The sequence below is a fragment of the Colletotrichum gloeosporioides genome (assembly GCF_011800055.1).
Source record: "Colletotrichum gloeosporioides strain Lc1 chromosome Unknown consensus_13, whole genome shotgun sequence".
Lineage (NCBI taxonomy): Eukaryota > Fungi > Ascomycota > Sordariomycetes > Glomerellales > Glomerellaceae > Colletotrichum > Colletotrichum gloeosporioides.
In genome coordinates, this window is record NW_025544658.1 from 459,154 (window position 1) to 483,330 (window position 24,177).

The following is a 24,177-nucleotide window of genomic DNA, read 5'->3' on the forward strand; positions in this document are numbered from 1 at the left end:
AAGGGGAGGTACCTGAGTTAAGGATCGTCTGTGCTGCTGGCAGGTGCTAAGGTTCTGGCCCAGGCGCAGGTCCAAATTGCCCGTTCCCATTTTAGCAGTCGGGCTCGCTTGAGAGCGTGCAGTGCCTGCATCGTGAAGCTCTAGCTGGGGGCAGCTTAGACTCAGGAACAGGCAGTTGGGACGACCGGGGATGCCAGCAGCCGCCACGAGAGCCTCAAAGATGGGTTGGAATACTGGAGCTGATCTTCTTACACCTACCCACTGCGAGCACGCAAGCTCCCGCTCCTTCTCCAGACGAAAACATCGTGAAGGTGTCCCGTTGTTTATTCGTACCTACCTTAGTTTTAGTCTGGCCTACCCCCTTCCCAAGTTTTACTACAAGATTACACGGCTATTGCACCAGAAAAGAAAGGCAAGCGCAGCCAGCTCAGCATCTTGCTAATGCGGCTTGTCAGGGATGTCTGAGCCAAAGTTCCTCTGGCCAACCCAACTCCCAGAAAAATCTCTTTTCCATCATATGACCGACTTCCAATGAGACACCCCGGCCATGGCATCACCACCTCCGCCGTCACAACATACCACCACAGGAGCCTAACTTACCTCCTAGGAATCGACGCTCTCCAGACTCACACCGGAGACACGTTGCAAAAGGCACTTCCCAGACGAGCAGCTCGCCGAGGCGCCGCCAATGGCTCCTTTTCAGGGTACCCAAGATAGCTCCGCCAACTAGGGACGGACATCGTCTCCTTTCTCCACGCCGAGCGTGGCTAGTCTCCTCCAGCTTCCAGACGATCCCCCAACCGGCAACGGGAACACAACCGCGGTGCTCAGTCTCTTAGTGTTCTGGAACTACGGATGATAGATATCCTTGCCATGAAAACTGCAAGTTGGCCACAAGCTCTGTCCAAACCAGCATCAAGTTTGCTGCTGGCCTGGCCTGTACATGCCTCGACAACTTTCGCCGCTTGTTTTCGCCGGCTTCCAACCCTCATACGAGACATGCTCAGGCCTGACCGACCCTCTGCCGTTGCCCATGACGCCCAGCTGAGGCATGTTTTCTACTGCGTACATAGCAATGCGGACTTGCTGGATAATATCAGACTCTCCCCCACACTCTTTACAACATCGGCATTCTGCCAGCTCACCCGAGACGATGTTTGTGGAACAGTCGGCTGTCAGCCCTCCCCTGCTACCGGCGCCTACCGAAAGCGCCAAGGATGCTCGAGCTACAGCACTTTCACGCCTTCAGAGGCAATGATCTCCGGCCCCAAATTTGGAACTGTCGGCCGCTGAACATGCGAGAGCACTTGCACCTAGGCGGTGACTGCCACGGCATGCTTTTGTATAATACAATCCTTGAAAGTTTGTTAGCGCGGTACTTGGGCGTTCGGTTCTGCGAAAGGGAGGCCAATTGTATTGCGTATGATAAGGGGTGAAGCCCCACGAGGCGTTAAAGCCCCTACTTAGCGTTAATATAGCTATATATGAAAAATAGGATCTAGCTACCTAAAAATAGCTCTATTGATATAGCTTAATATTTAATAAAGCCCCCCTATTACTCTATAACCTTCTTTAGCTTACTAGGTATTAAGTATACTAACTTTAATAGGTAGTCTACTAGAATAGTAGCCTAAGTTACTAATATTATTTCCTATAGTACTTTACTAGTTAGCCTTATAAAGTATTAGTAATTAATCTAACGCTTTATTTATAACTAGATATATTTAATAGGGTTTAAGTTAGGGGATTAGGTAGGCTACTTAATAAGATAGGTAGTACTAAAGTTCTCTTATATCTAAGCCTTTATAGTAGTAGTGTTATAGTATAGGGTATTATCCTACTAAATAATAAATATATTAGTAGACTTCTAAAAAGACTTAAAGACTAGTAGTATATAGCGAATATATATAGCTAAAGTTATAATCCCCTACTTTTTATCCTAGATAATACTTAGGCCTTTATAGCTACCTATAAAGTAGCCTTAGAATATCTAGCTATAAAGCTTAGCTTATACCTTAGAGAAGGTATAATAATCCTCACTAAGTAGTAGAGTAATAAACTTCCTTATAGTAGCTATACTATTATACTAAGTTTTATTAGAGAAGATCTAATACTCCTAGTTAGTAAGTATAAGGTAGCTCTAGTAAAGGGTAAATTTAAGGTATAATTAATAGTTTTTTTTAGGTAGGAAGATAGAGATAAGTTATAATACTTAATAGGCTCTAAGATTAATAAGGGTAAAGTATAAAGTAGGGGCTAAATAAGCTATAAAGGCTAAGATATATTTACTAAGTTATAGCTAAAGTATAGTCTTATTATGAGGTAACTAAGCTAGGAACTCTCTTAGTAAATCCTTCTATAAGGTCCTAATAATAGTATAGTAGCTATAGTTAGTATACTAAGACTTAATATTACACTATAAAGTGTATTATATTTATTATATTATTAACCCTATAGTAGTAGTAATCTCTTAAATACTAAAGCTAGTAAAAAGGGAAAGAGAGTAAATAATAATATATTAATTATACGTAGTAAGAGGGCTATTAATAGTAGAGGGTAATAGGCTTAGCAGTATAGCGATCTTATTAGTTAAAATAGTATTAACTAAGAGGGATAGTTAAGAAGGAGGGGTAAGGTATAAGGTAGTTTTATTATTAATTAAGTTATACTTTAAGACACTAGTATTAAGGTATAGGTTAAGGAAGTTAGTTATCTCTATTTTAGTACTAAAGTTTTAGAAAAAAGATTACTTAAGTAAAGAGGGTATATATACTTAGCTGTTTAATTTAAGTAAGAGGGTGAGGGGCCTTAGTAGCTATAATAAGGTACTTAAAGGCTTTATTATTATTATTATTAATAATAATAGGTTACTAATATATACTTATACTTAAGGCTTTAAGTTTACCCTTAGTAATAAGAGATTAATAAGCTAAAGCTAGTAAGAGGTACTTAGAGGGGCTAGAGGTATTAATCTTAATAGTATTATTATTACTCTTAATATTAACTTTAAAGCTTATAATATAGTTATTAAGATTAGTATTAAGGTTTTTAAGAAGGGTAGAGTAGGTATTATTAATATTAATAGATAGGCTAAGTGTTAGTAAGGCTAGCTAAAGGCTAGTTATATAGCGTAGTACCTCTTAGGGTAATTTTTAAGCTATCTTAAGGGGTGGGGTAGGGTTAAAGTAGGTAGGTAGGTAGGGTAGTTAGTAGGGGTAAAAAGTAGTGAAAAAAATAGTATTTTTAAGTATTTAATACTATCTTAACGAAATAATAAAAAATTAAGCTCTTTTAAAATAGAAAAAAAGGGAGGAGTGATTATAATACTACTGGGTAGTTACTATAGTAAGTTAATAGAAAAATTCGCTATAGAAGGGTGGTTTTTTTAATATAGAGATCGTAGAGATTATAAGGGTAGTAGTGGTAGTGAGAGGAAAAAAGTGCCTATAGGAGGCTAGTAGAGGTAGGGGGGGCCAAAAAGACGCTAACCTAGCCTAATCGGGCCTAGTGGCGGCTAGGCGTTGAGGTAGAGGGTGTAACAAACTTTCAAGGATCATATTGTATGCACAGACAAGCTTCCTAATACTCATTTCAGACCGCCCTCGAAGCCCTTGGGTCCCATTGCGTGCAACCCTACTTAGCGAGTCATCCGGGGAACCAGCGGAACGGTGTTGAGAAGAGCGGCTGGGGGACCAGGTAGCTCAGGAGGAAAAGCTACCCCTGTATTGATGCCGCAGGAGGTGGCAAGGGAACACACGCAGAAGACGGACAGTTGTCCGTCCCACGTTTTCTCATACCTGGATGAGATGTGTCGTGTAAAGCACAGGGCCTCCAGCAGGGTCCAGATTTGGGTGAGACGGTGCCTGGAGCTAACGGTAGCCACGTGCCCCGCTGCAGCTCGACATTCTCTCACACTTCCAACGATTCGGATGCCGTCCAGCTGAACGATCCAGAAGGCCGCAACACGTCTCATTTGACTCGAAGACAGGTTCCTGGGGATCAACTGGGTGTGAGACTCGCATGAACCAGTGCCCCGGATGCTCGTGCAACCCTTTCCCCCGCTTGACACTGATCTACCTCGACGGTTGCTATTCTTGCTTGTACGGAAGAAAAGTCAATACAAGCCTGCTCTTCAAACGGCTTCGCCAGCTTGTCCGATGTCACTATTGGACAGAGCCGTCAGAGCAAGCATACTGACGGCCCTGTCTTTAAATCTCTGCGTGGTGTTCTTGGCCAAAACAAGGTGTTTCGAGACTTTTAGTCTGCGAAACGGACTTTTGGGTGGTTAAAAAAAGCAGCAAATATCTGGAAGATGTCCGACCGTTGACAGCGCAATTACGCACGCCTCACCCGGCTTCCCCATATTCCGGCCTGTTTAATCAATATTTCAAGTCCAGATGACCAGCACCCATTCGTGTCCTTTCCTTTCTCGTGTCGCGGACATGGGAAGGAGAGACAATCTCATCAAACCTCTCGAGCGAAATCGGAGAAGATGCATTGCATCTGAGACTTGCGCAAGCTGCATACATCTTAGACAGACAGATGTACAACAACCAGACGAGCCGGCGTTAGTGCCACTTCGTACAGCAAACTCGCCGCGCGGCTCAGAATTGCATTGCAGCAGTCTTTGAAGGTTCGGGAGGCACCGAAAAGCTTGGCCGCCACAGATGCTTGAGAAACAGAATTCTCGGCGACAGTTCGGCCGAGTGTGCCAGCCGTCTGTCTGTCTGCACTGCCCAAAGAAACTTACTGCCCTGACGGTCTCTGGGCCACCAGATTGGCCTTCGGATCTCACCATCCACACCACCATGCCTATCGCTCACTCCGGCGGGAACCTCTCGGTCTCTCACGTGGAGACTTGGAACTTCTATTCGATACGCATGACCGCCAGTCTAAGTTGCACCGTGCAAAGCAGGCTTAATGATAAGACACTGTCCTGTTGGCAGTTGGTCTGTTGAACAATGTTTAAGGCTCGTTTGCGATTTTGAGGCGCTGATGACAGCTTTGAACTCAACATGCATCATTTTGAAGCTCAAACGACATGAGAAGACCACAACAAGACCCATGTCTACATCATAGGTAAGGCGTCCCTAGCGCTGGGAGGCGTGAACGATCGACACGCAGCTATTTGCCACTTCATCGTTTGTACTATGCGGAATTTGCCTCTGTCGCGCCGCCGTTACTGCCGCCTTCCGACCGGTCAGAGAAAACAATGTCAAGAGGCAGACAGAGTTGGGCAATGCTGAATTTTGCAGCTGTCTATTACAAACGGTGGACAAGCTCAGTTCGAAAGACATAGCAAAAGTTGAGGGCAATTCCCGGGGTCAATGCAGTGCGTTTGGCTGCTGCCATTGGCATGAGTTGGTTGCAAAAGCGAGGTCATATCTCAGAGTCATGGTCCCAGACTCTAGACACAGTTTCCTCAGAAACAGATTCAGACACAGAAGAAACAGCGCGAAAACATCAGAAAACCCAGCAACCTTACATTCTCAACATCAGCATGCCCGACTCAAGGAGGGTGGTGGGCTGGCGGGAGCATCCAGGGCAGTAGGACACCTTCAGTGCCAGGAGATGGGAGTCTCCTGACAATGGGCGAGCAAGCAAGCAGGCAACATCCTAGGTGCATTTTGTCGTTGTTCCCTCCACAATCAACTCAGCGGCCCACCATGACGCCCCGGGGCACGACTCCCGCAGATGGTTGGAGGCACCCACCTCCGCCGATTATGGTGCTTGATTCCTTATCAGCGAGCAGCACTGGATCACCTCGAGTTTTCAACTCAAGCTTTTCTTGTAGGCTTTATAGGCATGTCACGACAGCAGTGAGGTCTCGTCCCATCTCGGTCCACGACAGCGGCAGAGCCTCGACCGCAACAAGCTGTCATGGTGGTCTGTCATGCACCTCATGTTTGGTTGTGGCATCAGGGGCGACCCGTCAACAACAAGGAAGAGGACGACGACATGATATGGACCCAGCGACCCGACAAGTAAGGTAAGCTCGATGCGAATGTGACGTATTTGTACCTTAATAAACGCTAGATATCTACCCTTATTTACGGTAGGGTGGAATTGCAGGGGGGTAAATGCGCTACGGCGGGTTCTGCATTAGCGTCCAGGGCGGCCTTGACGGGCAGGACGGACGGAGTAGCCGCCACCCACCGCACCTGCACTGCAGCTGCGGACATGCAGCGCTCCACTCCACCTTCTACTGAATGCCCAGGTAGCTAGGTAGCTACCTAGGTATTGGATGTGCTTCCATTTGTAGAGGTGCCGCCATCCGCCAGTCTCCAGAGACTTGTATCGAGATAAGTCGAGGTCAAATTCACATCCGTCACGGCCAGCGAGCTGCCAGGGGCTGTTCGGAAATCTCGCAGGCGGAAGGCTGGCCTCTCCTCAGCGAACAGCAGAAGTAGACACTTGATACGAGCTGAGCTGACCCCCATTCTCACCACGAAGAGGGTTGCAGCAGAGAAGCCTAGGGCCCCTTGCTCGCTGTATTTCCAGATATGCCCGCCCACGGGTGCATGTCGCAGTGCATGGTGTTGCCCCCAAGTCCCAAGCAACTGAACGGCTATTACCCCTGTGGCGGCAACACCACCAGCTCCGAGTGGGTGCGTCCAGATCTCCCAATTGCCATCTCATCCCATCGCATCCCGACCGGGAACAATCCCATTCACCGTCAGTCACACCAACGGGAGCTCAAGCAGCTGCAACCTCGAAAAAAAATCTCTGGGCAACTTTTTTTTTTTTTTTTTGTCTGAAAAAAAAAACCGGGGCTCTTTGGGGGGGCACTAACACTTCACCCACTCCACGTCCCTCACTTGCAACACTAGTTGACTAGGAAGGTCCCAAGCCTGATGACAGGTATGCGTAGAGAGCTCGCCTCAGAAACCGCTGCTGGAAGGTACGCAGACGGTAGCAGACGGTCCTGACGCCTTCCTTCCAGCTTGCACTGTAGAACTTCACCGTAGCTGCCCCGTTCGACCCGATCCTCACCTCCCGGTCCCTCACCTCACCTTACTGCGTGCCAGCTGTACCTTCCCAAGCTGATCTCACCGTCTTGCCCAGAGCAGTCCCCATCGCTCCTGCCCTCCCACCTCCTTCCCTCTTTCCCTCCCCTACCTTACCTCACCTCACCTACGGATAACTTTTTCACCTTCAGTGACCTACCTACCTCCCCTCCCACGCCTGGCTGAGCTTACACGGACCACGCCTCCGGTCCCCTTCCCCCCCTTCGGACCTATATCAACTTGAACGCGCTCCTGCTCGCACCTCTCCGACCTGCCTTCTCCCATCCACATTCCACTCCCATCTTCTTCCTCCCCTCCCCAACCAAGCTTGTATTTTTGCGCAAACTCGCATCTTCGCGCTTTACATCAACAGTCTCAGACTCTCTCACGTCTGCTTACTTTTTTTCTCAAGCAGCATCACCACTTTCCATCCTCTACAGAATCCTTATCTTGACCCTCCTACCTCACTCAACCCGACCGACGACAGAAAACATGGCTTCCGCTCGCTCTGCCCTGCGTCTCACCTCCCGCCTCGCTCCCCGCGTCGCCATCCGCAGCCAGGTCGCCCGTCCCTTCTCGATCTCGGCTCGCGCTCTTAAGAGCGACGTTGTCCGCGAGAAGGAGATCCCCGTTTCGGTCTATGCCCCCGACGCCAAGGGCACTGGTCAGTCGGATCACTTCTCGATCCCCGTCCGCGAGCACGACTCTCGCCCTCCCACCGAGACCCCCCTTCCCGTTCCTGAGAACGACAATGTCGTCCCTCTTACCCGCAAGACCTTCGACTCTATGCCTCCTATGATGCAGAAGCTGTCCGTCATGGGCAAGACCATCATCGTCACTGGGTAAGCTTGGTTTTCCCCCCTTCATTCCCAGATATCCTCCAGATCGGCCAATTGGCTCGGATTCCCATCAAAAATCATGATGGAACAATTCGCTGACTTCAATTGACAGTGGTGCCCGCGGTCTGGGCAACTACATGGCCCGCGCCTGCGCTGAGGCTGGAGCTAAGGCCCTTGTCATCTTTGACGCCAACCAGGAGTTGGGTGATGAGGCCGCTGCTGAGCTTCACCAGAAGACCGGCTTGCCCGTCACCTTCTTTAAGGTGGATGTCCGTGACGGCGCTGCCATTAACGCTGCTGTCGACTCTGTGGTTGAGCTCTACGGCGCTCCGGATGTCCTTGTCAACTCTGCTGGTATCGCCGAGTACGTCATTCCCCACAATGGAGTGTGCACACAGAGTGCACGACATCACATTGCCCCCTTTCGCTTACGCAGCCCCACTAACATACGTCTTTGTGAACAGCTCCAACATCAAGGCCGAGACCTACGACCCCGCCATGTTCCGTCGCCTCATCGACATCAACCTGACTGGCTCCTTCCTCATGTCCCAGTCGGTTGGCCGCGCCATGATGAAGGCTGGCAAGCCCGGCTCCATCATCCTGGTTGCCTCCATGTCTGGCAGCATTGTCAACTACCCCCAGGAGCAGTCCTGCTACAACGCCTCCAAGGCTGGTGTCATCCAGTTTGGCAAGTCTCTCGCTGCTGAGTGGGCCAAGTACAACATCCGTGTCAACTGCATCTCTCCCGGATACATGGACACTGCCCTCAACCGTGTCCCCGCCCTCGACGCCCAGAAGAAGATCTGGAAGTCCCTGACCCCTCAGGACCGCCTCGGCGCCGTCGACGACCTCAACGGTCTCTGCGTCTTCCTCGCTAGTGACGCTTCCAGCTTCATGACTGGCTCCAACGTCATCATTGACGGTGGCTACACCTGCTACTAAGCGGGTGCGCAAGGAAAATTCTTCCCGGCTTCGCGGCCGAGAAGGTGTCGCACGGATCTGGCAAGTTGCTTACTGCACAACCAGTCTACAACGACATCGTCTGTTGCATTTCGCAGCCACTTGAGGCCGTTCATTTGCTTTCCACGATGAGAGGCATCGCTGAGCTACACTTCCGGTACGTCTGACTCGTGCAGACGTGGTACCCGTGGCCTCAGCAAACCACCGCCTCGTCCTGGTCGCGGCCTTCCGCGACTTCGTGCCGATTTCCTTAGGTCTACACTTTCTCCTACGTTCGTCGATTGCAACATTCCGGGACTATACCCCCCAGCGCCAAGGGTCACACGGCACCTAATCACTTTGGCTTTTCAACCCCATCATCGAGTGTGTTGTTTTCAAAGCAGGCAAGGCAGTTTCAGGAGTCTCAAAAAACAAGGTGTGGTCTTTTGGAACCAATTATGGATTCGGAAGGGGGAACACCGTTCTTTTTTTTCTGGGTTTCGGGTCTTGGTGGCTTTGGGAAATGACCATAAGAGGATAGAGAGAAACGTCCAAGGCTTGGACTCTGGGTTTCCACGGTAGATGAGACAGACAAGATCGCAGGATAGAATCCAGGACACGTCTTTGTGTCACGTACTTTGTACGCCTTGGCGCCTTGCCTCGACTTTGCAACGTGAGACTGTCGTGGAGCATGTGATGGTTGATCACTCTTTTTTTTCTGCGGCGTCCAAGAATGACGTAGCGTCGAGTCGCACGACAACTAACACCTAGCTTTGAAAAAGCTCAAGCTCCAGCTCCAGCTCCGCCGCGGGCCCACCATCGTGAAATGGACCCCTCAGTCCCATCCATCGTCCGTCAATCCATGCCCTGGACGATCCCTTCCCGCCCCCGGGGACCACGATCCGGCAGCATTGCGTGCGAGCAGCGCCAAAAACGGAGAAGAAAAAAAAGGACAGTTTAACCCACACCCACTCTTTCCTTCGGCCCGTGCCTTTCCCAGCGTCAATCATGTGCGGATGATGTCCGAGGGGCATGGCATGCATCAAAACGCGAATGGGAAGCCAGAGATTGGAACGAAAAAAATAGGTTGAAGCAATCATGAGATGAACTCTAACCAATCCCTCGAAAGTGTGTATTTACAGACACTGACGTCAATTGGGTTTCGCGACAGGAGATGGGCTCAACTCTATGCTGTAAAAATCTTTCTTTGCACATGCATTTCTTTTCTTCCTATCGCTATTGCCATGCGTATTATTTCACATATAGATACAAGTAGCGTAGCATGTGACGTCTTTACGCGTCAGATGCATGAAGACTTCAGATGCAATTCCTCCCCCTCCTCTCTCGAGCGAATGATTACCAACCTAAGCCTCCCAAGTCGACAAAGACGAAAGAAAAAAGACGTAAACCACGCCTACAATAATTCCACAATCGCAAAAGTTCCGAGGCCACCGCTATCTCCAACGCCTGGGTATTTGCCATCCCAAATAATAATCAGAGTATTGTTCTCGTGTCACGGTACTTCCTAATGGCACCATCGTCGGAAGCCTTATCCATCATCGTCCGGATATCCTTGGTGCGATCATGTTCTACAAGTCTCTCTCCGACTCAACCCATCGGATGAGGGACACGATGTAAGGTGCCTGTAAACATGTTAGCACGGCGTGTTTGCTGGCACAGAATGGGGCTCGTGAGACGTACCAAAACCTTGTTCTCACTCATGATCTCGTAAAGACGGGGAAGTAGAGTGCGGAACAGACGCTCGTTCCAGCCGCCGCCTTCGCCTCCAAGCTCGTGCAACTTGAGCAGATCCTCCTGGGCAGGAGTCTTGACGACGTTGCGGGCGATGTTGCGAAGGATGAGCACCGCGCTGAGAGGGATGCCAGCAGCCTGCGGGCCTGCGGCAGGGTTCTGCTCGTCATGGATAGCGGCTGTCTCCTCGTACTGGAAGACCATGGTGTCGCCAGGCTGGGTTCCGGGAAGAGACTTGTTCTTGTTGATTTCGATGCCGTTGAAGATTTGGCAACAGTGTGTCTGCAGATGATGGCCCATCTCGGCGCGCTTGATCTTGGTTGCCTTCGCGTACTTGGTGCAGTCGGCCCATTGACACCGAAGCTCTTCTTCGCTGTTGTCAAATGCGCCTTCCTCGTTCCGAGTCCACTTGAGATGGGCAGAGACGACGTGGTTCCACATGGTCTCCTTCGATCCAAAGAAGTGGCCGCATTTCTCGTTCGGTCGGCCGCTCGAAGAGTCCCAGAGACAACGGAGAAAGACCTTGCCGTCAAGGCCCACGGGCTGCATCCTGCAGCGAATGCCGTGTATAATAAACTTCTGTTGCATCTCACCGGGAGCGCCCGAACCATGCCACACTTCAGCCTTCGAGCCCTTGTAGACAGAGCAGCTGTTCCTAATAAAGTCTGCTGGAGTGATGAGCGGTTGGCCTTTGGCTTGCAGGGCAGCCTTGAATGCGGTCTGGTATGCTTGCCAGGCCGCGATCTGCGTGACAAAGGAGTCCTTATCTTCCTCGAAAAAGCACTTGACCCATTGGTTACATCGCTCAGGTTCTTCGAGTTTGAGGAGCTCCTGCAGCAGGTCTTCAGGCATGGCAGCAGGGTCGTCTGTCTGAGCTGGCTTGATCGCGGGCCGCAGCGATGTCTCGTGTTGCCATCGTCTGGCATTGTGCGACAGCAGGCGAACCAAGTGCTGGACCAAATGCTCACAGTTGAGCGACTTGACGAGGTTGTCGACGTTGTTGACAACGGCGGTGTACTGGTAGAGGAAATCGAGGCAGGCATCCATAAGCTCGTCGTCGTTAAGCAACATTAGCTCGCTGATCTTGGTCAGAACAACAGACGGGACCTTGTCCAGCTTATTGGTGGCCTCGAAGTTCATAGAAATGCGACCAAGGGCGCGAAGAGACGTGAGGATCACGCCGCGATCGTCGGAGTCACGGAGCTGCCACATGAGGACCTTATACAAGGGATCTCGAGAGTCAATCTCCAGGTAAGGGGTAAGAGACTCGGCAATATCGAGCATGGCATGCTTCAACTCGACGACCCACTCGTGCTTGGGAAGGCTCAAGACGATGCAGATGAGGTCTTTGATGGGCAGGAAATCAGCCAGGTGTGCAGCATTCTCGCGAAGGAGCGACATGTTTCTCAGCGTCAAGGCGGCTTCGTTAATCAATACCATCCTGTCGGCAAGCTCTGCAGGGACAATGAGTTCGTTAAGCTGCTTGGGCTCCAAGGTATCGATGCGCTCAAGAATATCGTCGGTGCCTTCGTTACCATCAAGAATGTCGATGCTGTCGGCAGCCAAGTGAGAGGTCCAAGAGACCTTCCACTTGATGTCGTAAAAGTAGCTGCCGATCTCCAGAACCTTTTCGACCAAGCCTTCGCTGAGACCGGGGAAGCCCTCGAACTTGAATTTGTCATGCCGTTCGTAGGAAATCTTGACCAGATGATACAGAGCAAATTGTTGCTCCTGGAAGATGTTCGAGCGCAGAGCCATCAAGCAGCGGATGTAGATGTTCGGGCCCTCAAATCCAACTGCAGACAATGTAAGCAAGCTTGCGTGAAGCACAACAAAGAGGGTCACATACCACCGGGATGGGGTCCTGTACGACGAGGCGGCTCAAGAAGAGAACGAGCCACCTGCCGGCGCCGGGCAAATTCTTCGGGATTATTGCTGGGAGTCTCAACTGGTCGCATGGCGAGGACCTGCTGCTGCGGCGGCGGCTGCAATGATCTGGGGATGTAAGCGTCAAGTGCCGATGACGTGTTTTCACTATTGGCAGGGTTGAAGCTGCTGCTTGGTCCCCTTGGAGCCGCACGTGGTTGGTGCGGAAGTGGAACTGGAGTGTGTTGTACTTGTTGCGGGAGGCCATGGTGAGCACCGGGCTGACCCGCAGAAGTAGGCGTTCCTACATGGCCAGGCTGTTGACCAGAGGCATGGCGCGTCGGCCTAGACGGGCCGGTGTCCGGCTGGAAGATGACTCTCTGAGGGGGGGCTTCACGTAAACCTCGGGAGGCTCTGACGCTGGAAGGAGCGGGGGCGTCTGGGGTCGGCCGCTCTCGAGAAGGGGTGGCATCATCGCCAGAGGCCGCCGCAGAGTCTCCAACAGTGCCGCTTTCGCGCTTGCCGCGGAAGTTCTCCCTTGTACGCATCAACAGGCCTCCACCCTTGGCTGACACGTCCTCCAAGATATCCTTTGGGGGAGGCTCTTTGCCATGATGAAACTTGATCTCGTAGGCAGCAAGATTCTTGTAGTACTTTTCCTTCAGGGAAAAGGCAGTCGATGCAACGTTGGAAGAGTGAATGCCCAACTGTTCTGCCATCCTACGCCAGGCCAGCTTTTCATCGGACACCTTGTCGTAACCGCCATTCTCGCAGATGTGGGTGTATGTCTTGAACAGATCGAGATAGACCGGTCCGACCTTAGGCTCGGCCTCAAGAGTAGTCCCACGCTCATTGTGGTATGCTTTCAGCTTGTTCATGAAATCCTCGTACTCTGGTGTTCGGCTGATGGAGTGAAGGGGAACTTCGGGTTCCTTCTCCGGTTCTTTCGAGGGTGCCATGGTCGGCTTCGCGGGGTGGGACCTGTGAAAGAATTGTTAGAATATGCTACAATCCTACAATCGTGAGAAATGCAGGTGGCTAACTAGCTGTTTGAAAGTCTTGGGTTTCCTTCGTGTGGAGATCCAGGACAGGCTGCAGGAGAGCCTCGAGGTTCCAGAAGCTGTCGCAAACGCGCTCGGTTTGTGTTTCGGCAGTTGAACTACGCGTGTTTAATTGAAGTGTAGGTGCCGGTTGTGGGATTTTTTTGGAAATGCAACGCACGATGGGCGAGGGGTTGGTGGTGCTGTCGCGCAGGTTCGGGGCCCTTTGCGATCGGTCGGTGATGCGCCGGAGACTGGAACCAACCAAACCAACCGTGTTTTCGCGACAGACTGGACGTTGGAAAAATCCCTGTCGCTGCTGAGCTTATCATCACGTGACTCGAAGCTCCCTGATAAGACCGCAGAGGGTGGACTATGCTTTCCCCAGTGGGGTTAGCGCAATCTGAGCTGCACTTGCCTGCCCCACGATCCTGCTTGACTGATGGGGAAGGACCCCTGCAGCTAAGGTAGGTAGCTAGGTATTGCCCTAGGCTTGGAGATCTGGTGTAAGTCATGCTCGCCCTTTCTTTCCCAACCATTTCTCTTATCTTTCAATTTCCTTTTTTCCCCTTCCTCGGTCACCTACCTTCATCCTTCCCTGCCTTTGTCATCATCCTTGTCCTTTCTCTACGCTATCGTCGTCCTCCCTATCCGTGGACCTTGCCGGACATGCCTCCCCAGGCGCTCCGCTGGGAGTTTGGCCTACGCCGCTCCCAGCTGATGAAAAGGGTCTCTCACATATCACCCCAGTGGATTACTGCATCTGACCAAGGCAACTGCATCTTGGGGGTGAAGTTGGAGGAGCTGCTTTCTAGCCAGAGTCTATTGCACAAGCCTTCACCTCAACAGAGGGATTACGTACTTGTTGTACCCAAGCATGGGGGCTCACTGGTAAGCTGAAAGGTCCAGTGGGGGTTTTCCATGCTGAGAAGCTTGTAGAAGCTCAATTTTGGGAGCTTCGACGGGTCCAGGCTCCCAGACCGCAACTACATGCTGTGCCGTGACGACCATGCATTGCGTCTCGTCATCCGATGGGAGACGATAGAGGTGAGTAAGGACGACGACGACGCCGGAAGACATCAAAAACAGTGACAGTTGTAACAGAGAAGGACTGACCTTGGTCAGGACGATACCCCAACGCAGACCCAAGTTTGCTTGGTTTTCAAGATTCCTGCAGACTTTGACCACGTTCTAAAGGACTTTGGGGATCTGAACCTACCTCCAAGAGCACTTCAGCCGGCACCACGCACTTCTCAACCCGTGTTCAGACGTCCGGAGCCATTCGCTGGCCGCTTGGCATCTCAGCCCAGACCGTTTCACAGAGGCATGAGCGAAGCCCCCTCCGATGCCAGGCCAAGGTCGGCCATAGACCATAGACACTCTCGTCAGAGCAGCGTGACCCCTGTATCTTCAGAGTCATACATCAGCAGCAGCAGGTCTGCAGTTGGTCATAGCCATATCGCCGGACATACTCGGCCTCCCTCTCGTCCTCACCCCCCATCTCGGTTGGCACAGAGACCAAGCAGTACCCTCTCAAGGATCAACGAGAGTAGAGCCACATCAGTCGCTCCCGCAGCTAGTCAAGCCTCTTCTGGCTACTTTTCTCAACCGCCTCATCGCCAAGCCTCCGTTCAATCTCAGTCATCGTCGCAACCCCGGCAAGCTTTGAGCCAGGAGCTCAGCTCCGGCGGCGGTGGTCTTACGTCTGTCGAGGAATTCCTTTCTAGTCGGCCACGACCTATGACCACTGATCCTTTGGAGGGTCTTCCTCCACCTCGAAAACTCCCCTTCCGACGGTCAGCTTCAGTGAAGCCGACCCAGTCTCAAGTCGCAGACCAAAGTAGCGATTCGAATGCCGACATTGGCAGCAGAAGCAGCACCATGATCACCAATCGGTCGAAACCGCCAGTGCTACCAGCATCCGGAAGGGACATCCCGGCTGAAAAGAAGCAAACCAAAATCACTTTGAGGACCACAAAAAGAAATCTCGAAGATGAAGTGAAAGATGCCGCCTCCAAGAAGCAGAAGTCTGATGTGCCATCCAGGCTCATCTCAACAACTCCAATCCCGCTGCCTAGGATGCCCACTCCAGCATCCCAGGGGGTTCAGCGGAAGACTCTCAAACCAGTTTCGATCAGTGGGGATGAATTCCCGACCGACGACATCGTGGAGACTCTTAGCAATGATCTCGAACATGCTCATGTCAGAGAGTCGCCGTCGGCGTTTGCAAGGAATGAGGACATTTCTATGCAATATACAAATCCACTTGTTCAAGATAGTATCCCAGCAGAAACACGGCAATCGCCCCGTGTTGATGACACAGCTTTGTTCGTCGCGAAGTCGACGCTCTTGTGGAAAACAAACCTTTTTGGCGACGACGGTTATGACAAATGGTGCAAAGACCCACGGCCCGAAACACTGCAGCAGGTGATTGCAGAGATGCTACAGAGAAATAGGCAGTCATGCCATGAAGCCGTCGCCCGCTACGGCCCAGGGGCTATGGATATCCCACTGGCGAAGCTGGCTGCAGCGATGTGTGGAGGAAACGAAGTTTGTCCCATGCCAGACAGCATTTATGATGGGAGAATTTGACGAGGACATAATGGATTTGCAGGAGCTCATGTCACGATTGTTACGATTGCACGCTATACGAGAAACGTATTAATGATAGTAATAGACACGGTGCGTCGAAATGGAAGTATACCTCATGTTCTACAATAGACGTAACACTTTCAGAAGTTGAAGTCTTGCAACGTGAATATCTTTCTGCGGAATCCGCACTGAGCCTTACAGATTGACTATCTCAAAAACTCTTCTTCTCAGATGAATCTGTCCACACACACCAACGCCCCTGGGTAAGCCATAATCACAACACGAACCACCGACTCATCAACTCCCGTCCCATTCCCAGAGTACTTAACATAATCACTCAAGCCTTGCTCTCAACCTTGCCACCCTCCGCCGCCCCCTCCCCCTTGTCCTCCGCCGAGAACGTCAGGCTGACGCTGTTCACGCAGTGCCTCTCGTCGGTGGGCGTGTCGAAGCCCTCGCCCTTGAATACGTGGCCCAGGTGGCCGCCGCAGTTAGCGCACACGATCTCGGTGCGCGCCATGCCCAGCGTGCGGTCCTCGTGGCGCACGACGGCGCCGGGGATCGAGTCGAAGTACGCCGGCCACCCGCAGCCCGACTTGAACTTGTGGTTGGCCTTGTACAGCGGCGCCGAGCACCCCGCGCAGGCGTAGACGCCCTCCGAGGGGTAGTGCTTGTCGAACGTGCCGGAGCCGGGGGCCTCCGTGCCCTTTTGGCGGAGGATGCGGAATTGTTCTTTGGGGGAGGGTTAGTGATGTGATCTCATGCAGAGTGAGTTGTTGATAATCAGAAAGAGGTTGGCGTACCCTTGTTCAAAACAGCCCTCCACTCGTCATCGGTCCTCTTATCGGGATACGACATCTTGTCCTGCGAAGACGACCCGAACAGAGCTCCAAGGAAGGGGATACTCGGCATAGAAGCGCGCAGCGGGCGGGTGACGAACGGTTGCTGTACCGATGAGGCGGCGGCGGAGACGACACGGGGACGGGTGAGGCTGGAGAAGGTGTAGACAATGGTTGAGATGAAGGGTGAGAATCGCATTTGCAAAGACTCTCCCAAATGTGTAGTTGCTGATTTCGGAACTATCACCAGAGGTTTGAGATTCTGGTGAGTGAGTACGTTTAAGCTTGACTAGAAGCAAGAATGTGAGTGGTGGTGGGGGTCTTGGTGAGGTTTTATGCGCGATCGGTGAGGGTGCAGTTTGAAGACGGGATGATGTTCCAATGGGGGGAGGCAGTGACAAATCGGAGGCCCGGGATGCTGGAACGGGGCGGCTTTACAGGGCCTGTGGCCACCGCGGGATGGTGTTGCGTCAACGATTTTTGGCGGGGTGTCACCGCCACACGGGATGCACTCTGGCGCCACAGCATGGAATCAGTGGGGGATTCCATCATGATTCCATTGCGGACAGGGGGTCACAGCTCATTTTCACAGCATCCTTCAGCATCGCCACACCTCAGCTCACTGCGATTTGGAATGTGAACCGCACAGATGATTGATTGCTTGATTTCATTTGCTTACGATGGCCTCTATTCGGGATTCTGTGTTCTCCGAATGAGTACGACCTAGGTACGCTACACGCCTGGAACGGCTCAGAAGACAACCTCGACTTTTTTTTCATCCGCCTCACCCATGCAATCGCTCATCCGCCCGCCCGTTGTCTCTCAGTGAACGCCAATCCCGCACCCGCAAAACACAGTCCCTAACGTCGCAATTTTGTGGCTCGAAAGTAATAAACTTAGAAGTTCTCCTTGCCGGCAAACTTCTCATTCTGCACAACCTCGACCCAGTAGTTGTCGGGGTCCAGCAGGAAAGCGACGTTCTTCATGCGGCCGTCGGTGAGACGCTTCTTCCAGTTGCACTTCAAGTCCTCGAAGCGGGCGCAGGCGGCATCGATGTTGTCAACAGTGACGCCTAGCTCGTGTTAGCCCTCATTCCCGATACGTTTTCATGTTCCGCCGTGACTCACAGATGTGGCCGAAGCCCTGAGGCTGGTCGTTGCCGTTGTGGTAGCTGAAGCTCTCATCCTTCTCGGTGCCGTGGTTCCAGGTGAGCTCGAGGATACCCTCGCGCTGCGCCTGGCTCTCGCCCTCCTTCAGGTCGCCGTAGGCTAGGAAGAAGAGCGTGAAGTCGCTGGCCTCGTTCTTGCGGATCAGAGTCATGCCCAGGACCTCCTGGTAGAACTTGAGAGACTTCTCGTAGTCCTTGACGCGGAGCATGGTGTGGTTCTGTCATTCGTCAGTGCCAGCTCTTTCCCAAATCACAGCTCCCGCGTACCATTCTGTAGGTAGTGACATCGGTCGTCTTGATGCTCTCCGTCTCCTCAATCGGCTTCTGTCCGATAATCTCAACCCAGTACTCATCCGGGTCCAGGACGAACGCAATGTGGCGCATCCTGCCGTCGGTCAGCTTCTTCTTGAACGCGTACCCGGCGTCCTCGAGGCGCTGGCACGCGGCCTGGATGTTGTCGACGCTGATGCACGTGTGCCCGAAGCCGCGGTGGGGCTCCGTGTTGCCGTTGTTGATCTTGTACTCGGCGTCGTCCTCAGTGCCGTAGTTGTGCGTGAGCTCGATAATGCCCTCGCGGTCAAAGGTGCTGTTGCCCGCGGAGGCGGCCTTGGGAGAGTCGTAGGCCAGGAAGTAGAGGTCGAACTTGGCCTCCGGCTGCTTGATCTCCTTGATGACGGACATGCCGAGCGTCTCGTAGAACTTGACTTGAGGGGGCCATTAGCGGGTTAGAGACACGAGGACAGACTATGAGTGCGTACCCGAGCGCTTGGGGTCCTTCACTCGAATCCTGGCATTCGGTCAGATCTTCAGGCTGGCAGACAAGTGAGTATGCAAGGCTCACATCGAGTGATTGAACTTGTAGTTCTTGACGTCTGTGGTGGCAGCCATGGTTGCAAATTGATAGGTTCGTCCTGAGCGTAAATAAGACGAGGTCAGAGAGAAGAAGATGATGGCGCATGCAGTAGAGACGAGACTGAGTTCTCACCAAAAGGCTTGACAATGAGGGTGTTTTGGATAAGCTTAAGTCTTTGAAGTGCTCTGAAGGAGTTCATAGAAGCTGGTGAAGTGGTTTGTGGGATGCCGCTCGAACAAGCTCGGAGATGGAAGCTTCAAAGATGGGGCCTTTCTTCGGACATAAAAAAGTGCATGACGAACTCCTCAAATGCTCCAGTGTCTCGTCACTTCTATTTTGTCAGCACAGTAACAGCTCCTACCCCGCCGTAGCAGCTCTGCCCCTCATGCTGGGACCCCCCTCCGGCACCCCACTGACGTCAATGTGAGCCCAATGAAATTGCACCGGCCCCGGTCCGGCTTCAACCCCGGGCTCGGCCGAAACCACCGACCTCGCCGTGACACGATTGAGCAGTCGAGTTCCAGGCAAAACGCTGCTGTGTTTTCGCTATCAGTGTATGCTATGTGACTACCCTACACTCCATGATATCCGTTTTGTGTAAAACCTAGTCCAAAAAGGTTGCCATCAATCGCTTTTCATCGTGTCCAATCGCTGATCGAACTCAGCGGTCCTAATTCATGATCCTCGTCAAATGTAATACATAGTGTCCCGCAAGTTGGGGTGAACCTGGATCACGTTCGAAGGCGTGGTGCCGTGGGACACGCCCGTGGCTGTGGATGCCACGTCCGAAACATCAAAGAGATCCGGACGGTGGACACGGGCTCGGTCGCAGACAATGTCTGCGTAGTAGGCCGGCGGGCAAATGCTGACCGCCTTGGTGGCACGGCCGAAGAGATAGCACAGGTTGTGCGTGAGCTTCTCCAGCTGGTCTGCGGCCGCGGTGCCGACACCGTACTTCTCCCTGAAGATCTCGTCCATGAGCACAGTGTAGTGAGCAGGGCGAGCAGTGCCCTTGAGAGCCGTGTGAGCCGTCAGAAAGAAGTCCCAGTAACGAGCTTGAGTGACGCCGCGGTCGACAATCGTGCCGCTCTTGATGTTGCGCGACTTCTGGTCCATGTTCTGGTCAGAAGAAGGATAGAAACGCGTCTGGTGGCGCTTGACGGACACGATGATGGATAGCTTAGGGCGCTGTCCGGACGGGTAAAGCTGGGCACACGCCTTGCGAATCATGGGCAGCTCGATAGTGAGAACTTGGGTGAATTGGCCCTCAGAGACACCGTCGCGGTAGATGACGATGAATTCGGGAAGCTTGCCCTGGTTGCGCGAGCGCCACAAGACCAAGCGAGACTTGAAATGCTCGACAAGCTCCTCGCCAAGCATCTCCTGGCGAGCACCCTGCTCCCACGCAACGGCCGGCCACTGTCCGAGGTCCCTGTCAACGCTCGCAACCATGCCGACAAGACTGGGCGCGGCATTCTTGTCGTTAGGCATGTTGGTCGGGTGAGTGACGTCGTACCCAACAATCATGGTCTTGCCCGAAGTGATGATGTCGCTTGTGTCTTTGACCAGGTGATTGTTGCCGCCGTTCTTCAGGTTCCACTTGAGACCAATGTTGGCGAAAGTCTGGGGGTTGTTCTTGAGGAACGTCTTCTCTACGGAGCACACGGTGTGGAAACCGAACTGGGTGTCGGCGAGAGACTTGACGGCGCCATAGAGGGCGGTATCCTGCCTTGGCAGGATCACAAGCAGGAAGAAGTTCTTGGTGCTACCCTTATCCTTCTTAGTGTGCGCGTCGATAGCCGCGAAGGCTCTCCTGATGTCCTCAGTGGCATTGCCGCGACCTACATTGATCTGATGAGCGGTATTTGGAGCCTGAGTGTCAATGGCGACCCCACTGGTGTTCAGGAATGCCACAAATTGCCGAACGGATTCTGCGACCTCGTCGGTAGAGATCCTGGGGTTTCCAGTGTCAACGATGCGGACCCAGTTCCAGTTAGTGATCCGGGGGCCTGCCTTGGCAAACTTGACGCCACTCATGTTCCAAGAACCACTGCGAGCCTGGAGAGTCTTGGCATTGCCGTAGGTGACGATTGGAGGCATCAGTTCACGACCGATGACAGACAAGAGCCTCTTGTCAACCGACAGACCAAACTGCTGCAGGATCGGCTCGTCAAAGCCCAAGGCCGCTGCGCTATCACGCTCGAGGGAGATGGCGTTGGCAAAAGGAGAGCGGCAAGCAAAGTCGAGCATCATGGTAGTCTCGTCACCGGTAAGCTTGGAACGAACAGCCTGGCCCGCAACGATGGTGCACCGTTCGGCAGGGAAGAACATGGGCTTGGCGGCCGTGCCGAGGTTGACCAGCGGCAAGGTGTTGTCGGGAGCCTGTTTGTACTTCCACTGCCAATACTGCCCAACTGAATAGGCACCAGGCGGCTTATTGCCCATGACCGTAGTCTGGCCCTCCTCAGGCTCCAGCTGGAACTTGACCTCCGAGGGGCCACCGTAGGCAAAGTCTTTGGTGAAGAAGACGGTGCTGTCGATAGGAGGCCTGGAGAGGTCGTGCTTGCACGCGAGACCCTGGATCGCCTTCTTGGCGATGACGTTTTTGCCGTCACCGGTGCGGAATTCGATGGTCACGCGAGTCCTGGCGAGGAACTTGGACAAGGTGCGCAGAGTTCCTCTGGCTTCGTTGTGGGCGCGGACATTACCGGTACCGAAGACGTCAACGCCAAACCACTTGCAAAGGTCGCTGATCCGGACATCGGTTTTGAACACACCGTGGGTGACATTGACGTTCAAGAGGGTGCGGCCGGTGCCGAGACGAACACTCTGGAAGAAACCTCTGATGGCTGTGAGAGGATCCTGGGAGCCGAGCTGTGCCGTGGCGGAACCGGGACCCCACGGGAAGAACCGGCCCTTGCCAATAGCAGTGACCTGGTCGTTCAGCCGTGGGGTGTAGCCGAGAATGACACCAAGGGCATCCATGGAGGTCGCGAACCGGGGGAAGTGCACTTCGTCTGGGTCGCTCGTATCGACCATGGTCTGGAGGTACTGGACCATGGCAGCCAACGGAGCCTCTGTCTCGCCGACGACCTTGACGTTGTACAACTCCTCACGGCTGGAGTTCTCGTTCTTGAACTTGACGATGATGGGGTTCTTAACGAGCCTCAACTTGTTGAGGCAGACGAGCTGGGACTTGAACTCGGTTGCGAAAACGGCGTCGGGCTCAAGCTTCCTGAGCTCTGCAAGAGCGTACTGCAGGATGACTTTGAGCTTCCGAGCAGGAATGGCAGCAGGAGCGCCATCGCCAGAGCCAGCCGGAGGCTTGCCCTTGCCCTTGCCCTTGACCTGCGGTTCTTCGGGCGGAGCGTCCTCTTTCTCACCCTTGCGGACTTCGAGGTTGTACCGGTACAGCACCATGGGGTTGACGCTCAGGCGGAAGTAGTTTGCCCAGACGATGATCTGCTTGCCCTTGGTACCGTAGGCAGGGCGGCGGGGCATCAGGGAGGCCGAGCTGGAATCGGCGAGCTTCATGCTACTCATCTTCTTGACGAGGGCCTGGTCCTTGGACTGGTGACTCTGGATAATCTTGTCCTCGAGCTTGGTGATATCGGCATCAGGCTGGCGGATGGTGGAGCCTTGTCTGAGAGGTGTTAGTTACTGAGATAGAGCTGAAAGACGTCCAACGTACCCGTAGAAGGTGCAAGCTTCGCCTTCGAACGCATCACGACGAGGAGCGAAACCGCCACGACCTCCTCTACCACCACCACGTCCACCACGATCACCACCTCTACCTCCGCCGCCGAAACTGCCGCCACGGCCGCCGCGGTCTCCTCTAAAGCCGCCGCCGCCGCCGCCGCGATCTCCACGGAAGCCACCTCCACCACCACCGCGATCTCCACGGAAGCTACCACCACGTCCACCGCGATCACCACCGCCACGATCTCCACGACCACCACCGCGACCACCGCGATCACCACCGCCGCGACCTCCTCGGCCCTGGCCGCGGCCCCCACGTCCTGAATCCGCCATGTCGACGTGAAAAGCTTCAACAAAAGCGAGTGTCTCTCTGAACTAGCAATGTGTGCTGGCTAACAAGAACTCTCAGGCGTGGTAGAAAGAGAGAAGAGAGGAAACTATGTCCCAAGTAAGAACGGATATTGGGGATAATACTTGTTCACGGGCAGGGAGCAAGCAGCACGTGGTGAACGCCAGACGCCAGCACAGACGGCAGGCTGATGAAGACTGATGTCGGGTGGCCAGAAACGGCAAACAGACAAACGAGGTGGAGAATGCCGGAGGCCGGCCAGACAAAGTGGATGCAGAGAGCCGGGAGCTACTTTGATGGTAAGACTCCGATGGCAGTAAGACTTGGTAAGGTATCGGATGTCGTTGGAACAGGAGATGTACGGGCAGAGATCGATGTTTGCACACAGACAGCGAACCCTTGTCCAGTCGAGGTGGGGAACGAGGTCAAATGGAATGGAGCATAAAGTTAAAGACACACTGAACAACGGGGGCAGGGAAGGATGGGAAGGATGAGAGAGCAAGAGGGGACGCCGACGAGCACAGAGATGAAGATTGGAATTGGTTCAGGATAGGGTATTGAGGATATTGGTACCTGTCCAGGAAAGAGCAATTGGGTGTGTGGGAATGAGGGAACAAGGGAGAGAATGAGGAGCGAAACTTCATCGTCATCCGCCCCGGAGCAAACAGGTGCAAAGAAAGGTAACCTCTACCGCCAACATGCTCATGGGCACAGCACTTCGCATGTCTGTCTACCTTCACATGCACGCCAATAAGAGCAGGTAGCTAACTAAGGTACTGCGGCATTGCTCTCAGCAGCCACTGGGCAGCACCTTGATAAGTAAAGCCAGAGGGAAATGGAAAGAAAAAAGGCCCTCCATAAGCGGTTGTGCAAACCAATGTGTTCTGGCAGGGCTCCGTCATGGGCAGATCTACCAATGACAGATGCCAATTGTCTCTATGGCAACTTTTTATGTCGTCTCGTGGGGGAGTGCACAAAACCAGCCCTGATGCACCAGTTGTTGGCTCAGGGACGCTCCCAATTGGCGCAGATGAGGCGGGAGGGTTGCAACGCACCCAGGGCCCCCAGTGTCGTTTTCAGCGGCAGATGGTGGTTTTCCGGGCACCTTATCGGGCCCAAGCCCCTGGAAACCCGCCGCAACTTGTGCACCCTGCAGCGAGGGAGGTACCTTGTGCTCGAGTTGTAGTTGAGGGTTGTTGTCTCACTGCACCGAACAGTCTGCACGTGGAGGCGA

At 53.0% G+C, this 24,177-nt stretch overlaps 4 protein-coding genes and 1 pseudogene across 5 annotated transcripts; 1 reads left to right on the plus strand and 4 right to left on the minus strand.

Moving 5' to 3' along the window:
* Positions 1-7,499: 7,499 nt before the first annotated feature.
* Positions 7,500-8,788, plus strand: GCG54_00002551 (NADP-dependent mannitol dehydrogenase; the record flags this gene model as incomplete). The annotated part of the gene is made up of 3 exons (XM_045402641.1): positions 7,500-7,849; positions 7,959-8,210; positions 8,311-8,788. 3 exons carry the CDS (start codon positions 7,500-7,502, stop codon positions 8,786-8,788), a joined length of 1,080 nt encoding a protein of 359 aa, XP_045269259.1.
* A 1,586-nt stretch (positions 8,789-10,374) lies between these two features.
* Positions 10,375-13,362, minus strand: GCG54_00002552 (Chromatin structure-remodeling complex subunit rsc9; the record flags this gene model as incomplete). Its single annotated transcript, XM_045402642.1, has 3 exons — positions 10,375-10,428; positions 10,487-12,333; positions 12,387-13,362. 3 exons carry the CDS (start codon positions 13,360-13,362, stop codon positions 10,375-10,377), a joined length of 2,877 nt encoding a protein of 958 aa, XP_045269260.1.
* Positions 13,363-16,372: 3,010 nt separating this feature from the next.
* GCG54_00002553 (uncharacterized protein) lies at positions 16,373-17,073 on the minus strand (the record flags this gene model as incomplete). The annotated part of the gene is made up of 2 exons (XM_045402643.1): positions 16,373-16,767; positions 16,839-17,073. The coding sequence occupies 2 exons, from the start codon at positions 17,071-17,073 to the stop codon at positions 16,373-16,375; spliced, it is 630 nt and encodes a 209-aa protein (XP_045269261.1).
* Positions 17,074-17,770: 697 nt separating this feature from the next.
* Positions 17,771-19,094, minus strand: GCG54_00002554 (annotated as a pseudogene). The gene is made up of 5 exons: positions 18,884-19,094; positions 18,801-18,829; positions 18,310-18,746; positions 18,002-18,260; positions 17,771-17,946 (listed from the first exon to the last, which is right to left on the minus strand). Coding segments are annotated over exons 1-5 (1,112 nt in total).
* Positions 19,095-19,582: 488 nt separating this feature from the next.
* GCG54_00002555 (Protein argonaute 12) lies at positions 19,583-22,927 on the minus strand (the record flags this gene model as incomplete). Its single annotated transcript, XM_045402644.1, has 2 exons — positions 19,583-22,538; positions 22,587-22,927. The coding sequence occupies 2 exons, from the start codon at positions 22,925-22,927 to the stop codon at positions 19,583-19,585; spliced, it is 3,297 nt and encodes a 1,098-aa protein (XP_045269262.1).
* Positions 22,928-24,177: the final 1,250 nt, after the last annotated feature.